We start from the raw sequence: 20,594 nt of genomic DNA on the forward strand, positions 1-20,594 counted from the left end.
ATAAAACTAAAGGTAAACACAAAAAAGCTGTTCCTTAGGGTATATGCGAGCCTGATTTTGCGAGGAAAATTCAATATTATATGACTAAAAATGTAATCCTATCTTATTAACCAAGCAAAATCCAATTGCTCAAAGTTGAAAGTAAACTTAAAATAGAAGTCTTTCATGCAAACTAAGTATCTTCTTGTCAACTTATGTTGAATTTGAATTCAAACTTGAAAAGGAACACCATATCTAATCCTTTTTAGGATATTAAAAAAAGATTGAAAGATGAAGGCACAAAAAATAAAATAAAATGAAGACCAAAGATGACTGTAATAATGAAGATCAATTATAATTTTTGGAAAGTAATCCAAACAAGAGAAAGACCCCACATCAAAAGACAAAGCATACTTTAAGGAACCACTCACATGGGTTAATGTGTTCATGGAAGGTGATAGGAAGGTAGGGACTCATTCATAATACTATGTTCTAAATTGGCTTCCTCCATATTTTATGCATGCTTGCTTCACCAAATCAGCCACTCTTTCTCAATTTCAACTCTCTTTTTTTCAACAAAAAAAAAAAACTCTCTTTTAAAATATTATGCAATTGGAGTGCCCAAAATAAAAATAAAAATAAAATAAAGAAAGGAACTCATCAAATCTAACATCCTTTCTCAATTTCAAAAATCTCCATAGATCTCTTTACTTTTACCAAATCTTTGCTTGTATTTTGGTATCGAGAAGGTATGTTGGCCAATTTTGATCTTTTTTTTGTATCGAGAAAAATAGAGCTAATTATTATTTTCGCTAAATTTTATTTAATTACTCTAATAAGAAAAAAAAAATTCAGACACATGCGACCGTAAAAGTAATAATAATAGTGCCGACGGGATTAATTTATAAACTTCTTTGTGTTCATAAGCAATGGAAGAAGTTTTTTTTCCCAATGATCTTTCTTAAGAACTACAACTACTACTATACATGACATGTCATAACTCATAAGTATTTTACAAGTCATGAGACTAGCTTTTGAGAAACAATATCATGTAGATTGGAAGAACCTTTCAACAAAAAAAAAAAATGTAGATTGGAAGAATAGTAGTACTAGTGGCCTTATAGAGCAACCCACAGCTGGACAATGTGCAAATTGTTATGGTTGGTTGTAATTATTGGTGCCATAAACCCCAAAATGTGGAGAGTTATAAATGGGTGGTGTCTACTGTCTAGTCTTCTCATTAATGTTTCCTCTTTACAAACACATTGCCCTCTACTAGGACAGTCAAGTATAACTCCACCCTAAGGACTGAAGGACACCATATTTCTAGCCACCAAAAACATGACATTACCATTATTATTGTTACTATTACCTTTTTTTACTATTGCAAAAAGAATTGATAACATACAAATTTTTTAAGTTGAATATTTCCACTTTTTTTGTAAACATTTCCAAAGATTATGTTAAAAATAGTCCCGCATTGACTAGAAATATATTTTAAGTACAACCAGGCCGATCAAAAAACAATAAAATTAATGATTATCGTCAGATTTGAAGGTATACATTTACATACAAATATGGAATTAAAAAAGCAAGTAAATCAAACTATCAAATATTGTATAAATCCTACTTGGTTTGGCTCTCCCAATATTTATTCTCCCACATATCTACTGCTCTAATAGCATCTTCTTTTATTTTAAGAGAAGCTTGAAAATATGGAGGATCAAATGGAGGAGGCATAGTGCATGGATCAGTGTCACTTGAAAATTTGACCAAAGATTCCATCATGAACATTTTCATTACTCCATCTTCAGGACAAGCCATTGTTTCAGAACAAAACTCTGTGGCATTTGGAGGTATAGTGGGTTTGTATCTCAACAATTGTGCATATCCTTTTAGTAGATGAAACATGTAGTCATAAACATAATCCATCTTCAGATCATTTTGGATGAAGTTACTGGCAGCCTTTCCTATGTCCTGAACCTGTTGAATCAATATATATAGATTATGTTTAGAGAAATTTGAGAAAAATAAACAACAAAACCTAGATTACTTTGATTCCAATCATATGCCACTACCCTCTTATTTGGCAAGTGATGAAGATCAATATCAATAATTTTTTTAAATAAAAGTGTCCGATGAGTGGCACCTTATGCGCAAAGAAGGCCAAAGCGGTCACTTTGGGCGTATCATGATGTGAGGAGTACAATTCAGGTCTTACATTCAAGTAGACCAGAGTACCAAGACTTCCCTTTGTCAATATGAGACTACCAACACAAAATCATTAATAGAACTTCGAATCTACAATCGTTCCGATATAATGCAGGTATATACGTATTGTATATTAAGTTCTTATGCATATATATATATATATATATATATATATATATATATATATATATATATATATATGTGTGTTTGTGTATGTTGTATATAGGAAGATAGAGTGGGACCTTTTGTTTGTGTTTGTTGCCCCAGTCAACGGCAAATTTGATTGATCTGCACTTGTCATTTTCCTTAATTGGCCAGTAATGTTGCAACGGCACTAAACTTCTTGTGAAGAAATCATGATATTTTGGCTTTACAAGTAAAGTGAGAGAATCACAAGCTAGAATGTACTTCTCGCTAACAGACCAAGCCGACCCTTCGATATAAATCTTGTATCTGCAAACAAGTTTTCCATGAAGAAAATTCTATCAAGTTAATAATGATGGTATCTAAATACATTAACAAAAAATGGACTGAAGCATAATAACAATGATGACCTGTGAGCGCATTGGCTTGCTAAATTTGATTGTTGGAAACCTTTTTGAGTTTCCATCCCCCAATCCTGCAAATGGACTTGTTACTTGTTACAGAATTACAGTCCCAATACTAGTAGTTACAGATTCAATTTGCCAGTATCAAAATTACCCTTTATTTCTATCGGAAACACGTCTAATCTGAAGTTGTAAAATGTTTATTAGTACACTAACAACCGTAAGTACCATTGACGCTACTCATCTAAAAATATTAAGCGGAGAAACTATAACTGCCATGAAAAAAATAGTATTGTCTCTAAATGCTTAGATCGAAATAGAGTAGTCAGCTCTCAGATTTTAGACCTGGCAAAGAACTAGGCTAGGGTTTTCTACCCTGCTATAAGAGAATATCAGAGTGACAGTCCTATAATGCTTATTAAACAATCCACTTTCTGCAAAATCCTTACTAGACCGAATTTTAGCCCTTGTAACTACAGTGATATTATTAAAGTAGTTTAGCAAAAGGGCCAGATTAGGGTCGGATTACAATTTCGGAGGTGATAGCTTAAGTGCAATTTAGAGAAAGAGAAACAAAAGTTTGAATATTTCATAATTTTGGTATTTAAGTAACTGGAATCAAATTGACACGCCGACTGTTTAAAATGGCAAAGATTTGTATTGACTATGAAATAGCAAAAAATATGCAAATCTATGTTATCCTACCTACTAGAATCTGTTGTTTGAGTACCAACTCTAAATCACCTCCGACAGTGGAACTAAACCATAAAAAAATCAGCAAATTGCATGTTCAGAAAGCTCTATGCACAGGTCATAAACATTGACTTCTAAAAACCAACAAACATATTCATACACAGTAACACATATAACACCCACTAGTTATACGTTTTAGCTTTTTATCTAAATTGGGTATGTTCCTATTTTAACTTTAGAGATGTCCTATAACTTTAAAGTCGAACTCTGTTCGATCAATCCGAGGACAGAAACAAAGAAATAACACGATACCACGAGTCTATGGGTAAATGTCATACCAAAGAAATAACACAATACCACGACTCTATGGGTAAATGCCACTCATAGATTCTTTACGAGATTGAGTTGATATGGAGAACGTAAAAGAGGGTTTTCATATGATGTAGTTACCTGGCGATAGAGACGAGCATTCCAATCTTGACTGTCAGAGACATTGCATTTGAGGAGGTCTTGCCTGGTTTCAGCCACATCAGGATTTCCTTTCCAATAAGCATAAGGATCCCTTTCAATCCATTTGGTCCTCTTGTTTCCCTCTTTCAACTCCTCTAATAATACAGTCCATGGTTTTATATTGATCTCAGGCCTGCAATATTTATGAAATACCACGACGAAGCCAAGTCAAAGGTCATAAAACACCTGAAACATAGAGTATTTAGAATGGTTTCGTGTTGGCATTATCTTGACCATATTCGTCAACATCTAATGCCATGCTTTCCCATCACATTTTTGTGGCAAAAGTTTATTAGATTTAACAACCCCATGAAATAAAAAAGGTATAAGAAAAGCAAAACAAAAAGTTTGAGCTATTACCAACCCCAGAAAGACCAATCAGGAAAGACGATATCCAATGTCGAGTTATCCCCACAAAAACGAAAAACTGGTGGCGGGGCAATAGAATTGGGTTGCGCATAGTCGCTAGATTTGACTACAGGCCAGTCAACACAGTCAAACATCATATCCAAGTCTGGCAACTTCCCAGGGTACCTTCTCAGTAGTTGTAGGATTCCCCATATAGTGAATGTGTCCCTTGATTGAAAAGCTTTATTATACACCTCCACATAAGCTTTCCCATTCACGATTACTAACCTGAAGTTTGCTGTGAGATTTGCTCTTTCTACCATCTCTCTTGTGATTCCTCTTTTCATCCATGGTCTTAGATCTTCATGGATCCATCTAAAATAATCAGGGCATACCATTGTCGTTGATGGTGAATTATAACTATTTGACAAATTTGATGTCTCTACAGGATTGTTTGGACAAGTATGTGTCAGGTTTGCAGGGGAGCAGTTGAATCCGATCTCATGTTTGTCAGGAACCTTCTTTGCATTTAATATGTGATCGTCTCTAGAAGTTACAATTTGTTCTTTCAAACCACTCGTGAATATGGACTGCAAGAGTTCATATAAAACCAAATATCCATATGAAGCTTATTAGATAAACCAGTCATAGTATGCAAATATTTCAGTAACCGCGAATATATAAATTGAAAGGACCATAGGATCTAAGTGTGGTCTTCATACAAATATCCTTCTGACAAATCTTTAGATGATTTGGCATTCTAACATAGCAAAATAATAGGGAATTCTAGTTTATAGTGGATTGTTTGGACCTTCTGTTCAAGGACACGAAAGCGCGTTAGAGCAATTTTTTTGCAAGGGATAACTGACAGGATATGGAGGTCGTCTACACATTGTGACAAAGAGATCAAACATTAAGTCTCTGCTAAGTACTTCACACATAACCGTAAATCCATAAAATCACAAAATATCCTCCAAGCTAAGTAGTTAGCAATCATACTAAACAATTGTCTCCACCTACAAGTCTTGAACATACAAAACTCTGTCCGCAGTCATATATGCACATAATCACATTTCTCGACAACATTCAATTTTATGTAATGACACAGTACAAATAGCGGATATATTTTCTAACTCCACATATAGCTGATATAAACTCCACTAGCGGATATATTTTATGTAATGGCTACAACGTTTTTCTATGATTTCGGAGCTTAAGCTGTGAAATTCCTTTGGTTTGACGAATTGTTGATGATATAAATGTGATGTAATTTACCTTAAAAATTGTTTTGTCAAATTCAGTTGACCTTGGGATGGTAAAAACTGAGTTTGCTAGAAAGCAATCTCACATCAGCCGTGGGAGACAAAATGAGGTGTTCCGTATGGGGTTAAACACCCATTCCTAGTAACACATTTTAAAGTCGTGAGACCATTAAAAATTCCTATAGGTCTCCCAGTTTAGACTTTTTTGTCATGTAAGTCAGTCAAAGTGGACCCAGTCTTTGGGGTTACGGTTACCTTTTTAACAAGTGTTGTATATTTTGGAGTTATTTTCATCCCAAAACAAAACAAGGGTAAAAAACAACACCAAGGTATCAATGTCTTGAACATTGTGAACAATAATGGCGGATATATCTAGGGTTTTAGAGAGAGAGAGAGAGAGAGAGAGAGAGAGAGAGAGAGAGAGAGAGAGAGAGAGACTTACAGAGTTGATAGAGTGAGAAAAGATGTAAGCAGCACCAAACAAGATAAAGAAGATGATTATAAGAATAGTTGAAGCTCCTCTTTTATTAGGTGTCTTCTTTAATGTTGGAATAATTGACACAACTGAATCTACTGATACTCTCCATATATTATTCAAACTACTTCCTTGCTGCTGCTGCTGCATTATTAACCTCTCTCTCTCTCTCTCTCTCTCTCTCTCTCTCTCTCTAAATCCCTCTCTTTCTCTCTCTAAATCACACTTTTGTTTCAGCTTGGAAATCAAATATCAAAGAATCTCATGAGTTTACTTCCAAAGATGAAAATAAATTAGTTAGAACGGATATCAGATTAAATGTGAAGATAAATTGTTTGTTGTGAAGAAGAGGAAAAAAAAACAATATATGAAAATTGATTGAGATAGAAACAAAAGGAGATGTTGGTAAGATTGGGGAAAGAAAGAAAGAATGATCGAAAGCGTGAAAGGTGTAATTTCATGCAAATTCATTCTTTCTTTAAAAAAGAGATTAGAGAGAATGAGGGATCTCGTGACAAGTGTCGGTCTTAAAAGGTTATTTTGTGGAAAGTGGTTTAGATAGTGAAAGATCTTTCATCTTCTTTTACACGGATTGATATATAACAAGTTCAAATTTGCATATAAGGTCAATAATCTGACTTCAACGTAATTACGTAAATTCAGATCACTTTTTTTTGTCGTCAAATAGCATTTTCTATTATCAAATTACACATTATCTATAAATCTTAACAATAAATATCAGAAATCTGAATTCGAAAAAATGAAAAACTACCAAATAACTTTTAATTCTTGTTTCTTTTGCTTTTACAAAGTAATAACAAGATAAATACTATGGCTGTATGATTATCGTCGTTAATCTAACAAAAAAGCATACTTTACAAAGTCATAACAAGAAAAAGCACTATTACTTTGGTGGAAGTTACACAAGATAGAAATCAAATAATGGTAATGGGTCTTCAACAAAAAAATAATAATAATGGTAATGGGATCTTAATCATACTCCACTTAGTCAAAAACTTGGGCAATGATCGACCAAAATCCCTGGAGCGGTCGGACAAGAAGCTAAAGGACATCCGTCCAAGTTGCTTCCCCACCAATCCAGTCTAATATGGTTCAACCCCAGGAACAAGTGTAACATCACCCCCATGAATGCTAGACCAGCATCAAGCGCTCCAGACAACACGTAGTTATGTCGTTTCCACCAGTCACGATGGTATCTAAATGCCACAAAGCCCGATATGAAGCCGACAATGATCCAACTAGTAAAATTTACAGCAGTAGCAGGGGGCATGTTCACTGTGGCCCCAAGAAGCACTGGCATGGTTATGAGGCGAATCCAGTGCTTGTCTGGGAAAGCCTTGTGTGCAAGCCAAACTAAGAGAGGAGCTATAGCCCCTATTAAGAAGAACCAGTTCACGGCCCAATAGGACCCCAAATCTCCGAAAATTCTTCGTGGCCCGACTAATCCCCAGATAACAGATGCATCATAAAATACATGATCAGTAGGACAAGTCCATGGGCTTCCAGCAGGTAGTAAAGCAGTGTCACAAATGTCGGGAACGGTTTCCATGACCCACCATGCTGTTCCTAAGTGCACTAGTGCAGCTACGATAGTCCCCACAACCTGATTAATCGTTATAAAATATGAAGTGAGATGGGGACTCATGGATAGACTCAAACACTAGTGAAAAAGGATAATGAAACTGACCTGAGCCATGAACATAGTTCTAGGGGGGATCTTCATGTAATGGCCGAGCTTGAAATCTTGCAAGAAGGCGATACCTTGCTTCATACTGATGTACCCGTAAACCTTGAAGCATATGTTAGCGACAGGGTGCCCAGGATACATGTATCCAATGATATATTCTGTGATGACATTCAAAGCCGGTGTCTGCTCACCAAAGAGAGTTATCAATCAACTATTTTATACATATTATGTGTGTGTGTGTGTATATTTATATATACGTATTAAAGGGGAACCATCCCATAAGACAAATATAATCAACCGATCAAGATAATTGGTTGAGAAGATAATGTATCTGCCACAAAATCAAAGGTGCAAAGATGTGAAATAATCACCATATGGTTTCCATGTTAAAAGTTATGCTAATTGCATTCTTATCTCCACGCCTTTGAGTTTTTTCCTTTTCGCAGTAAGAAAACCTAATCAAAATTGTACCTGGTTTGTTGTAGCAGCGATCACTCCAACTGGAAGAGTGAAGAAAACGGCAATTCCACATGCTAGAATGACGGCCCACCAAGGCATTTGGAGTTGGTCTTTGTAATATTGGCAAGCGAATATAGTGGCTGCAATGTTCACCAACAGAATGCAAGAGAACCACCACTCAGGGACTTGCTTGTACCTCCTCATGAGCTTTGTGTGCACGTCTACTTTCTTTTCTTGTAAAGCCCACTTACTAAGACTCCAAATTTCTCTGCACCAATATTATTGTACACAGTTTAAAAAATGACATATGTGGTCTAATCAATGAAAGATTCAATCACGTACAAGATAATTTGAATGTGAAAAAGTATAAATTTTACTTACTTTCCATGAAAGAGGATGACATGGACGATTGTGGCAGATAGGCAGGCGAACCCGACACCATATGACATAACAAAGAAAGTGCTGATGTGAAGGGGTCCTTCGCGTTCATATGCTTCAATGTCAAGGCTGAAGTTGGAGTCTATAATGGCAGAGATGTTGTACTTGTGGCCCGTTGAAGTGAAGAGGCCATCGGAGAATATCGGAAAGGTCTTGGCGTGGTAGATGTCTAGCCAGTAAACAAGTGGGGTTATAACATACATTACAAGTACAAAACCAACAGCAATGTTGGCTGTAGCAAACCAAGGGCTGGCTAGTGGGCTTCCAAGATATGAAGAAATGGAAGACCAGTCAAACCCAATAGCACCAAGCCCAAGTCCATGAATTCCTGAACCTAATTGTTGGGCTAATACGGAAGTGGGAAAGATCCAGCAGATCCAAGAGATAGATGTGAGCATTGGGACCAGATAACCGGGCAAAACATAGTACGCAAAGCTGCACATAAAGGCAATTAAGAAGAACTGATTTCTTGTGAGCCCAGATTTTTGCCTCGTCTCTTTCTCGTGCAGTGCCCTACCAAATTCGTATTCTACCTTAGCGTTAGTCACAATTTTCAAGAAATGATTTTATTAAGTGAATCCGGAAGGTAGAAAACAATTGGACTCCTTAACGAATGTACCAGGGAATTCAAATTCTTAACAAACATACAACAATCCTAGAATTTGTAGTTGCCAAACATACAGGGAATTCAAGTTCTTAACAATTTCTACTTTTCGCCAAAATCCTACTAAAGATTCCTTCATCCAAACAAACCATAAAAGTACGTAGTTAATGGTCTTTATGGTCATCGTCCTTGCCTTTAAGCCATTTATTAATATTTCATGTTGTTCTTAGGGAAATTACTATGCTTATTACATACTTACAATTTAACCTTAACTTATGACACAGTGTTAAACTCTTAATAGTACAAGTCACATGCTATTATAATGTAATGATCCTTCAGAAAAGAACATGGCAGTGGTAACTACCATTTTAATACAGGGAGGAATCTATAAATGCACAAAAATACTTATAGGTCCCACACACACTCAGACTAGAAGACTAAAGGTCAAAAAACAGGGGGTCCCCGAATATGATTTCCATTTATCTCTCCAACTATGAGTGCTTGTATGGTCACTGATCAGCTGTACCAACTACCAACTTTTAGGGTTTTTTTTTTTTTTGTTGAAAACCAACTTTTAGGGTTGAAAAAGAAAATTGAATCTAGTCAGAAAAGGTTTTAAGAGCATACTATATCACAAACTAATAACAAAATTCTGATCTATAGAGAGCATTAACCAAGAAAGTATGACCACTTTCATCAAAAAAAAAAAAAAGAAAGTATGACCAATTAACTAAAATCAGAACGGAGATGACACATACCTGAAGAGCGACACCTGGACGAGATTATGTGGCCACCACATAGCTGCAGGCTCCACCAAGTATCGCCGAAATATCCCCGCCCATCCAAATCCCAACACCTTTAAAATTCCTCAAATAAATCTCCAATCAGTTTTAACAAAATAAACTTTTTAAAACAACAGCAAAAGAAGGAAAGAATTGAGAGAGAGACCTGGGTAGTTATAACGACGATTAAGGAGACGACAAATGTCATATTTTTCTTGTAGAAGATTTTAACAGCACTAACAATGTGAATGGCATAAACATTTCCAGCTCCAGAGTTGGCAAAGATAGTAATGAGGACATGTTCTTTGACATTGAAGGGACCTGGATTTAGTGTGAACTCAAACCAGGTGTTCTTAAAGAAAACTCTATCAGTTATAATGGATGCCATCAGGTGTCCAAGAGGAACTACTGCAATCTGAGCTGATATTGATGAGATCCCTAATGGTTCTTTTCGATACCAAAAGAATTGATTGAGAAATGATAAAAGGATACAAGCTAATGTTCCCAATACCCACATTCTAAATGTTAGGACTGGTAGTGTTGGATCATCTGTGATTGGTACAGTGAGTGCAACCTGCTCAATTGGGGAATTCTCCACTATGGGATGTGAAGAAGAAAAAGAGGCATGCTGGTCTTCCCTGTACTCCTTGATACAAGTTTCCCCAATAACTAATCACAGAGATGAATGGATTCAGCAGAGATTCAAGAATATCAAGTGAAGGGAAAGAAGAGATGAAAGACTTACTCAGTGGAGTTGAGATTCCATCCTCAGCAGATTCCATCTCTCTCTCTCTCTCAAACTCTCATCAGTTTATGATCATTGACTAGTTGGGGTTAAAGAAAGAAAAGTACTACTTTGACATAGTTGATACAATTGTGGGAGAACGTCATCAGTGATTGAAGATGTGAGAGAGACAGTAACCTAATATCTTCCCACGTTACAACCATTAGTTATCTTGTATTAAAAAAGAAACAAACCAGAAAAGTTCAAAATTTCTGGGTAGGAATCTCAGGAATATTGTATCTTTTCTTTAAATTAAGTTCCAAATTCAAATTTCATTGGTCATATTGTTTCTGTACATAGTACAAGACCAGATACATCCCCAAAACTCACTTCTCCTTTTCTCCAGTTGTGCTGTTACTTCGTTTTTCATCCTAAATTCATTCATTGTTGCATCGACCAATATTGAAATGGTTAGATTCTTACAAGATACACCTTGGTCAAATTATGACTAACCTAGGAAAACATATAGAAATAATCTCAGCCAATGTTCTTTCGGTCCGGCTAAAAGCACCCAGGGAAAATGCTATCCGCACCGGTGCCTATTAGCGCCGTGTACGGCCCTGGGTTAGGCACCCACGCGCACCCGGCCCCTTGGACGCCCCATTTTTTTCTTCTCTCTCTACTCCTTAAGATTAATAAACGGTCCATTTTATCTTAATTGGAACGGAATCGGTTAGCCCAAGATCCCAATCCCTAAGGTCTTGGACCGGCTCACGGTTATTTCACGTTCAGTCTCTCTTCAGAATATGTATATATTATATATTTATATACATAATGATCCATACATTACATTATAAAAAAATAGCTGTCCAAGTTGCTGTTAAGTTGTACAAAAGTTTTACATCCACTTATGCAGCTGCTTCTTAAGTGGTAAATCCTCGACTCGAAGGGTCACCATTAGATTCGCTCAGACTACCCAGAATCGTCATCTGGTCCACAAGGTATTCGAGTGGATCGGCCAATCTCAACTACTTACCCTCAATCGTTTCATGTTTTCTACCTTAGAAAAGAAAAAAAAACAGATGAAAATTTAACCTTTAGATTACTTTTGGTTTTTATGTATCAGTAGTTAACCAATTTCATTAAGGAATTTCAGCTTTCTACATAAAAGGACCTTATTGGGCTTAGCCAAGATTATAAAGAAAAATGAAGTTAGTAAACTTAGTATTGACTTGATAAAGGCTCTCAAATGATGAGTTAAGACTTTAAGATGATAACTCACAGGGTATCCACAAGCTCCTTATAAATGTTCTGACGTAATATGAGAATGAAGTAGAAGTACCAGTAGATCAACTCCGGCAATTTTATGATTCTTTTCGGTATTTCTTCCTTGGATGTTGATCTTCTCCGTTACTCCAAACCAGCTTACTCTGTCTTTCATTTCCATTCCTTGCAAAAGACAGCGTCTGGATTTTGGTTAAGCATTAAACATAACAGGATTGTATAAAACAGAAATACTATTGGTATACTAATATTACATCAAACAACAAGAGTCTGATAAAACAGACTCGTTCTTCTACTGTGTATCTCGAGGCACAAGAAACCAAGCTAATGGGGCCACAAGATAGGAATCTGCTGATTTTGATGTATCAATAGTATTTTTGCTATATAAAACATTAAAAAGGTCGATTTGTTTGAGATATGTACACCTTTCCAGCTCTTTTGTCAATGGGTGTCCATGTTTGAACATGAGAAGCTGAAGCCTTCTCATTCTTGGACAAACTTGACGGTTGTATTAATCGTCTCTGCCAGATTTGCTTTGGTGTTTTCTTCGAACTGCTACCTCCTTGGTACCTATAATAATCGAGAATAGAAGGACTTTTTCGCTTAACCATTTTTTCTATGCCATCTGAATACCGATATGTAGCGTTGCTTAGCAAAGCCTTCTTATTCATCTTGCTTTTCTCCCTGAACTTTTTAAGAAACTCCGTCTTCCAAGGTGAACCTTGTTGAATATTTGATGAATTAATAGCATTGGAGAGTGGTGTTTGACCATAGCGCTGTAAAATGTTTTCTGGGAATAATGTTCTTTGGGTATTACTTGTAGACCTATATAATTGTTTATCCTCAAATAGCAGTTCCTCATTTGCCAATGACAATGGATCCTCGATAGAATCTATATCCTTCAACGTTCTTTTCTGACCCTTTGAAGAATTCCAAATATCTGAGTCAGGGTTAATCTCTGAAGAGGTCGGAAAAGCAGGAAAATCATTTAAACCAAATGACAATCTTCTTGTGACTTTCGAATTTCCATGTGCATGATCCTTTCCTGTCATGGGAGCCATCACTGTGAAATTCATAGCATCTGCAGAGAAGAAATCCTCATCCAGTATAGAGTTGTCCGTTAAGTCAAGAACTTCACCTTTCAAATCATCGTGCAGATTTTCCGATTTATAAATATTATTCCAGGCTAAATTGTTTCTTGAAGAAGTATTTAAATTCTGCTTTTGACCAAGCAATTTATTGTTTGGAGCTAAACTTGGTATTTCGACATCATCTACTTGATGACTTTTGGAAGCCATCCATGACTGATTTCGTTGAGGCCCTCTGGAGGAAGGTTTCAGGTTGACATCTTCAAATTGGTTCAATGCTTCAAGAAGAAAGTAATCATCTGTAGGCATGTCAAGTGTGTGAGGAGGTTCTATAATGCATTTTTGCCGTTTCCTCGCCGAGTCAGTTTTCAATCTACTATTTGATTCTGAAGCAGAAGATACCGAGGAACACTCGGTTGTTCCTGATCTAGATTCTTCATGTTCACCAAAACTACATAAAGAACTAAATATTTCAACACTTATATCTGGAACATTAAATTTCCCAATTGCCTGAATTCTTTGATTGCGTGACCATTCAAGAAACTCAACAAGCATGCCACCAGAAGACAGTATTGCATGAGCTGAGAGTGGGTTAATTGAAGGAAACCTGGTAAGAAATGATTCAGCGAGTGTCTCAGAATCCAGCATTTTTGGGTAATGACCTTTATTTAACTTCAGGGCATAGTTCATGCAACTCTGAACAATTTCATCAGTTAATTCAGATGAATAAGAACAGAATATCTGTAAATCTATTCCTAGACTAGCTGCTGCAGCATAAAGTCCATCTGATGATTCCATTATAGCTGTAAGGAATCTACTTTCTCCCTCGAAAACCTGCAAACAAGAAAAAGAGATTTCACATTTAACCAAAGTTGATATCAATTCTCTCACAATAATACCCGTATCGATGATAAACAAATAATGCACATAAAAGTTCAAGTCCGACAAAATCAATGAGATAAATTTTATTCGAAACATAAGTTGATTTTCGGGCAAACATCACGAATATGATAGTAAACCTTTGAGGCAGGGAAAGGCAATTACCAGAATGCAGTTTGTGAAAGCGAAACTCAGGGATGTCAAAATGTTAGTTGCTATATTTTCAACACAGAGAGGTATGCATGAAGAAATGTCAACTGTGTCTGTTTCTTTCTTCCACATATTTCTGCAGTCATACCACACAAGGCACATTGCAGCACTGAAAATAAGATCCATAGGCTGATTCATCTCCCGCTCAATGACTTGTGTACCTCCTTTTTCCATTGCAAGGATCTTCTGGTACGAGCTTCTCCTAGAAAATAGCATCTCTTTATCGAAATTCTGAGTGTTCACTATTACAATCATATCAGGATTTGACGACATCATCTTCTGTATTTCCTTAGGCTCTGTTAGAAATGGCATGTTAGGATCTGGCATAGATAAACTACTCGTGTCATTGTTGTGTACGGGTTCTGAAGATTTGACATTAGCGCAATTTTCCTCAGTAGGTACAAAATGCAACAGATCTTCAAGATTTTCGTATTCGATGGAGTCATGCTCAGATGACATTGGTTGGTGGACCCCTTCCTACCATTTAATGACCGAAGATCAGTGTTAAGTTGAATAATTTGCATGGAAACTGGAAATAAGAATTGGCAAGAGAAGAATTTATGAATAATTATATCAAAGACCACCATACATATCCTAGATAATAGAACCATTAGGCAGCAACCAAAATATTTCAACTTACAGGGATGTCGTCAATAAGCTGAACTTGAAGCCCTAATTTAAAGCTGCTATTAAAATTTACCCTCCATAAGTTGTTGGGAAGTAATTGGATATCTTAGAGTAAACATATAAAAAGTATGTGCAAAAAAAGTTTCTTAAACAGAAAATCTGAAAGGAACGGCCTCCCTCACGATTGTAGATCATTTATTGAACTGAAAATTACGTATTAATGTTATAAATTTTGATATTGAACTCCTACTTGTGGCATATCGTTTTATTATTTAACTTAGATTCTTACTCTCTTTAACTCTGCTATGTATTCTGTTTCTGTATAGTTCAAGGTTACCTGTAGGTCCTGTACTTAATGGGAGGTATGACTGTCAAATACTTGAACATATCAGTTAAAAAATTCGGTAACCTATGCTTCCAGATGTTCCAGGTTCTATAGTAAATACTACAAACAATGTAAGAAATGGGACCTTGCGTTCATACAGAGCTTGTAAAATGTTCCTAATATTTTATAACAGAATTACACAACATTATATACAAGATAGAATAACGAAAGAAAGAACCAGAACCTATAGCCAATTCTTATAAGCCATTTATAGCAAGTTCGATAGCAACTACCAAAAACAGTTAAAGCAAAGGATTTGAATGGATACTGAATCGTTACCATTCTAAACTCCGCAAGGGGTGCATCAACACCTTCACAAAGTGACCTGGAAATGCTACATTCCGCAAGTTCAACCTTCAGGAAATGAAGACAAGGCAAACCGCTTGATCTTGGCGGAGAAGCACATATTTTGGATGATCCACTTGAGCCACCGTATTCCAAAATAATACCGAACATTTGGAATCGGAACGATGTAGAGATGTGCCTTGAGGAATAAAGGAACAAGTTAAAAAGTACTCATCTATAAGAAAGTGAACTGAGTTGCTTAAGTAGTGACGAGGATTCAGGTAAACATCTTTATAGTCCAATATGAAAAACCAATAAAATGCATGACATGAAAATGAACATACATCAGGCACTCCAATACCCTATAATCATCGATAAAAGTAAAAAATAAAAAATAAAAAATTAGGTAGCTGCAAGTTTCATAGAGAATTAAGTGATCTCGATCATTCATATAGATGAAATACAAATATCTGAATTACATCATTACTTTTCAAACAGGATAGTACGAGATCAAAAAGGATAATCCTTGCACGTTATTCAGAGGCACAAAAGCATTACTCATGTTCCCAAGTTAACATATGGGTAACTAGTCAACATCCATTTGGCAATAGCAGTAAGATTATATACCTGCATATTTCCAGAATTGAATTATTTTCATACTCATCTGTCACTCTCTTTGAGGTAGTGCTTATAAATGCAAGGCTGTAACAGATTAAGCAAGAAAAAGGAAGGAATCTTTTATGTGAATAACTTGTCAATATCCATTCCTTTAGAAACAGGTAGCAAGATGTATGTAGTCAATCAAAGGCGCTGCCGCATCTCTAAAAAGCTCAACTAATATTTTGGGCACCCCATCTTTTTAGTTCAGCACCTTTCTAAATAACCACACTGTTTGATTTTTCAAATAACTATACCCTTTGAGACTTTAAACTGTTTTATTTGTTGATTCAATTTACTAATTTATGGTGTACGATGTATAATAAGTAACCATATTGTTATGCTTCTATTCAACTTTTCTCTCAAAAGTATAAATAGGCACACCTCAAATACTGTTATTTACTAGTTCAAAGCTACAGGATGAAGGTAACAATAACCAATTTATACAACTTGTGTTCGACCTGTCAATGTGGCATGGTTTATATGAACTCAAAAGAGTAATTCCATACCTTGGAATTATAGATTGCATTAGGAAGCATTAGCAAACAACTACTTAACATCTGTCCCTTTTTAACTATATATAGAACTTACTGATGATCTATTAATAAGCAATCTGAATGCCGCAAGATATCCATCACAAACTTTGAGACCTTATCAGTGACCACAGCATCTTCTTGTTGTATAGGCATGTCATCATTGTTTGTTTCATGAAATGAAATACACATGGAATTTAATAGCCTCTTCAACGGCCACCAGAAGACTTTCTCGGCCACAATCAATATTTTTGATGCACTCTGAGAACTGTGTGACCTCAAAATCCGCCTAATAACAGACAAGGATGGATGTGATTGAGACATATTACAATCTACTTCTCTACGTGCATCTCCAATCAAAGACAAGAGGAAGCTTAATCGGAGCCTAAAGTAGTCAAGGCGTCGATATAGGTTGTTCACATACAAATGAGCTGCATGGATACCATAGAAGCACAAATACCACGCCAATTGTTTTATAGCACATAAAGAAACGAATGCCATGTTGCTTTCATCTTTTTGAACAGAACTTGATAATTGAGAACCCCTGTATTTCATCCACTCCAACAGCTTTTTCTGGGGAAGGTTTAGCAATTCCGAACTATCTACCACTTGGAACGGGCAATGCATGTTTTGTTGAAGTACATCACTTCCGAGGATCTCAAAGTAAGCTTTGTGCAGAGTACTAATCATATTCAGCATATGATCAGAAAGCTGAACTTGATGCACCTCAAAATCCCATTTATGCAGTTTCACTTCAGTAGAAGCACGCGCTGCAAGTAAATTGCTAGAAGTATGTAGGAGAATTTCGCCTTTCATTGCAGTTGTCTCCTTCACTTCAGGCTCACTATTCCTCTTGACAGTGGATTTCCGAGGATTCAAGAAAAAATCGAGTTGATTGAAAGTTGTCATGGACTCAAAGCAGCTCGGAACCTCTGATTTTGTTTCAGATTTACGAACTCCAGAATTTTGGCTTTCATTTTTCAATAAATTAACAGGAGCACCATCAGTTACAGGCTCAGTTATTATCTCTGTGCTTTCTAAAGTATTTGACTTATCTGAAGTATCATCACTAAAAATGAAGTCAAATATCACAGTTTCATCATTAACTGATATCAGCTCAGTATCTATCTCCACCATTTTCCAGTCAGTTGAATATGTATCACTGCTCCATCTATCTTCCAGCAAAAGATGCCAATCTAAATATATCCCATCAGATGCTGATGGAGGATATGGCTTTAAGTCGGCTAAAACTTCCTCTAAAGCATCAAAGAGAGAAAAAATACCTTTATCATCAGATAGAACAGGTAAAGGCAGTGATTTGAACGAATCATCCACGAGAGCTAGCTCCTGACTAATCATTGATTCATAGAGATTAGCACAGTAGTTATCTTCTCCGAATATATTGTCACAAGTATCTGGTTGAATAACTGTGTGTGATGTGAAGAAGTTTTCTGACGTTCGACAAGAATCAAAATCAAGGATCTGAATTTCCTGAAAAATAACTGGGGCCGTAACTGAAAAAAATGCAATATCTAATGCTTCAAGAGACATCAATGGACTCTCTTTAATGACAGGAGTCTCCTTTAGGCATATAAAGTCCAATTCCAGAACCAACTCAACTAATGCTGGCTGAGGCTCTAGATATATCTCTGATAGAGAAGGTTCTATCAAACACTTCAACTTGTCAATGTCTACAGGTCTCATAATGTCCTCCACGTCAGCAATTTGATTTCCTTTTCGAGTCCATTGCTGTAACCCCATAGTTTGAAGTAGTAAGTGAAGCTCTTCTTCCATGCAGGAGCTTGGGTAAAACTCCAAATTAAATTCATTCACTTCCAAAAGAGGATAGTTAGTAGCAGAGAGACAAGTTTTGTCCTGGACAAGACCAGGATCCTCAACAAAATGCTCTATTTGGTACTCCATAGGGATGTCTTCGACCAAATAAATGGAATCCGAAACGTTAGAGGGATATGAAATTGCAGTTCCAGGATCCTGTAGAGACAACCCGATTGTAGTCAATTTATTTCCCTATAACTTGTTACAACTAAAAGATTGAGAAAGCCCGCCAAAAATCAGCTAGCCTTTATTGAGTTGCTCATGTGGACAGACTTGCGGAATAAGTTTGCCAAATACCACTCTTAAGCTATATCAAATGTATAATTAACAAACAGAAAATATACTATAAGAAACCAACAAGCAGGACAAATCCTCTACTAAACTGCTGTTGGCGCGCTAATGGTAGCAAACAGGTTCTCTGTTTTAACGAAGCACCAATATTAACAGCTGATGACAACAATACTATGTACAGTAGATGGATATTCCAAACACGACATTAAGCTATATATCGTGAAGTTTGTGGTCATCCAACTCAAAATCAATTTTGCAACAAAGAAAAAACTCAAAATCAATAGGCAATGAGTGGAAATGACTTTCGTTACTAGAGTACCCTTTTCCTGTATGGGATTATTATCACACGCCCCCTCATGTGTGAAGTTCTTTATGCCTAACATGAGAAAGCTCTCAATAGAGCATTTTCGAGGAGCTAGAACACTTAACTCTAAAAGATAATTTTTCAGTAATTAGTTCTCACTTCACCATAAAATCTTAAGTCTTACTAAACTGAAAAACACATGGTAGCATCTGATTCTGAACTAAATTTTGCAGACGCCCAAACACGATCAATGTAATAAGACTTTCATATATTCCATAAAGCGGATAATTTAGTAACGCAGAGAGGAACTACTAGAAGATTTACCACAGAAATTTCAACCTCAGGAACTCGAGAGCCAATCCATTTACAATCATCTCTGAAAGGGCAAGCACCATCTTCCTGTAAAAAAAATATGAATTAGCAAAGGAAAACCACAAGATATCCAAAAATGTGATTTCTAACAAAATATAAAGCCAGGTTCACCAAGAAGAAATTCAGCTCCGGTGTTTCAAATTGGATTATTTCGAACTTTCTCTTATCACTCTCTTCAACAGAAGGTCCATTTCCTTCCTGAAACTAAGAAAAAAAAAAGAGGAATTACCGAAATATGTCATGTGATCAATGCAATCACGATCATGAATCAAATGCAGAAAAAGATCTTGGAAAAAGAAAAGCATCGGACTAGTACTGAATTCTTCAAATGCAATTACCTCTACAAATCGAGTCTTATTAGTCTGAAATTCGAAATCTGTCTGTACTAAATCAAAGTTTCTTTTGTTATGGAAATCACTTGGATTCCTCGAAGAAGTAACAGGAAAATCTCCATTTGAAACGTAGTCATCGTCGATCCGAAGAGGAAGAACGTCAGAGAAGAAAAGAGAAAGAGGTTTATCGATTTGAAATCTATCAATATCCAAGGATAAATCCAAAGAAATAGAATTGAAATTTGAAGTTTCAGATTCAGTGAAGAGATGATTTGAGGGAAGAGTGATTTGAGGAACATGAAGAGAGGGAAAATTGAGGTCATTTAGGGTTTCAACAGAAGAGAAACGATTAAAGTAATCTATGTTAAGAAAACGAGTTCGCATTTTTTCTGATATACTCTCTCAGAGTACTCTTTGAATTCTTTTTGAGGTTTTTAGAAGCGTGAGGAAGAGAAGAAAAGGGATTTTACTTGAGAAAATTTGAACAATCTCATCTTATAATAGGTAAGGATATTCCCGCGTATACAAGAAAGAACCGAAAATTCTGGGGCTGGACTTAGTAATGGGCTACTCCTCGGGCCAGGTCCACTTTTTCTATTGGTACATGTTATGGGCAGACAAAAACAGGCTACATATGGATATGGATATAGGCACATTATCCAAATTAAGACTTTACATGTCCATACACATTTTTATTTTTTAGTACAAAGGTCATTCTTTTTTCTGTTGAAACTACAAAAGACATTAAAATAAAAAGATAAACATAGTAT

The 20,594-nt window shown here is 36.1% G+C and overlaps 3 protein-coding genes across 9 annotated transcripts; all 3 read right to left on the bottom strand.

Annotated features, from left to right (window-relative positions):
- Window positions 1-1,493: 1,493 nt before the first annotated feature.
- On the bottom strand, window positions 1,494-6,601 carry LOC147569668 (uncharacterized). The gene is made up of 6 exons (XM_086656164.1): window positions 5,994-6,601; window positions 4,302-4,879; window positions 3,882-4,074; window positions 2,745-2,809; window positions 2,433-2,643; window positions 1,494-1,962 (listed from the first exon to the last, which is right to left on the bottom strand). Exons 1-6 carry the CDS (start codon window positions 6,174-6,176, stop codon window positions 1,606-1,608), a joined length of 1,587 nt encoding a protein of 528 aa, XP_086512290.1. The 5' UTR covers window positions 6,177-6,601; the 3' UTR covers window positions 1,494-1,605.
- Window positions 6,602-6,782: 181 nt separating this feature from the next.
- Window positions 6,783-12,207, bottom strand: LOC147569669 (oligopeptide transporter 7-like). The gene is made up of 8 exons (XM_086656172.1): window positions 12,024-12,207; window positions 10,763-11,172; window positions 10,184-10,686; window positions 9,994-10,091; window positions 8,575-9,144; window positions 8,206-8,461; window positions 7,735-7,917; window positions 6,783-7,650 (listed from the first exon to the last, which is right to left on the bottom strand). Exons 2-8 carry the CDS (start codon window positions 10,797-10,799, stop codon window positions 7,036-7,038), a joined length of 2,262 nt encoding a protein of 753 aa, XP_086512298.1. The 5' UTR covers window positions 10,800-11,172; window positions 12,024-12,207; the 3' UTR covers window positions 6,783-7,035.
- Window positions 11,854-20,384, bottom strand: SHOC1 (shortage in chiasmata 1). Of its 7 annotated transcripts, none has more exons than XM_086656170.1 (8): window positions 19,831-20,384; window positions 19,604-19,696; window positions 19,460-19,519; window positions 16,748-18,681; window positions 15,494-15,698; window positions 14,158-14,679; window positions 12,451-13,947; window positions 11,854-12,190 (listed from the first exon to the last, which is right to left on the bottom strand). In XM_086656170.1, the coding sequence occupies exons 1-8, from the start codon at window positions 20,206-20,208 to the stop codon at window positions 12,179-12,181; spliced, it is 4,701 nt and encodes a 1,566-aa protein (XP_086512296.1). In that variant the 5' UTR covers window positions 20,209-20,384; the 3' UTR covers window positions 11,854-12,178. The 7 variants fall into 7 exon arrangements, with proteins under 7 accessions (XP_086512296.1, XP_086512293.1, XP_086512295.1 ...); XM_086656167.1 differs by having other exon boundaries at window positions 11,854-12,207; XM_086656169.1 differs by having other exon boundaries at window positions 19,445-19,519.
- Window positions 20,385-20,594: the final 210 nt, after the last annotated feature.

This window comes from Eschscholzia californica, unplaced genomic scaffold (assembly GCF_041429995.1).
Source record: "Eschscholzia californica isolate CP2 unplaced genomic scaffold, dmEscCali1.0.p SCAF_1, whole genome shotgun sequence".
In the NCBI taxonomy this organism is placed as follows: domain Eukaryota; kingdom Viridiplantae; phylum Streptophyta; class Magnoliopsida; order Ranunculales; family Papaveraceae; genus Eschscholzia; species Eschscholzia californica.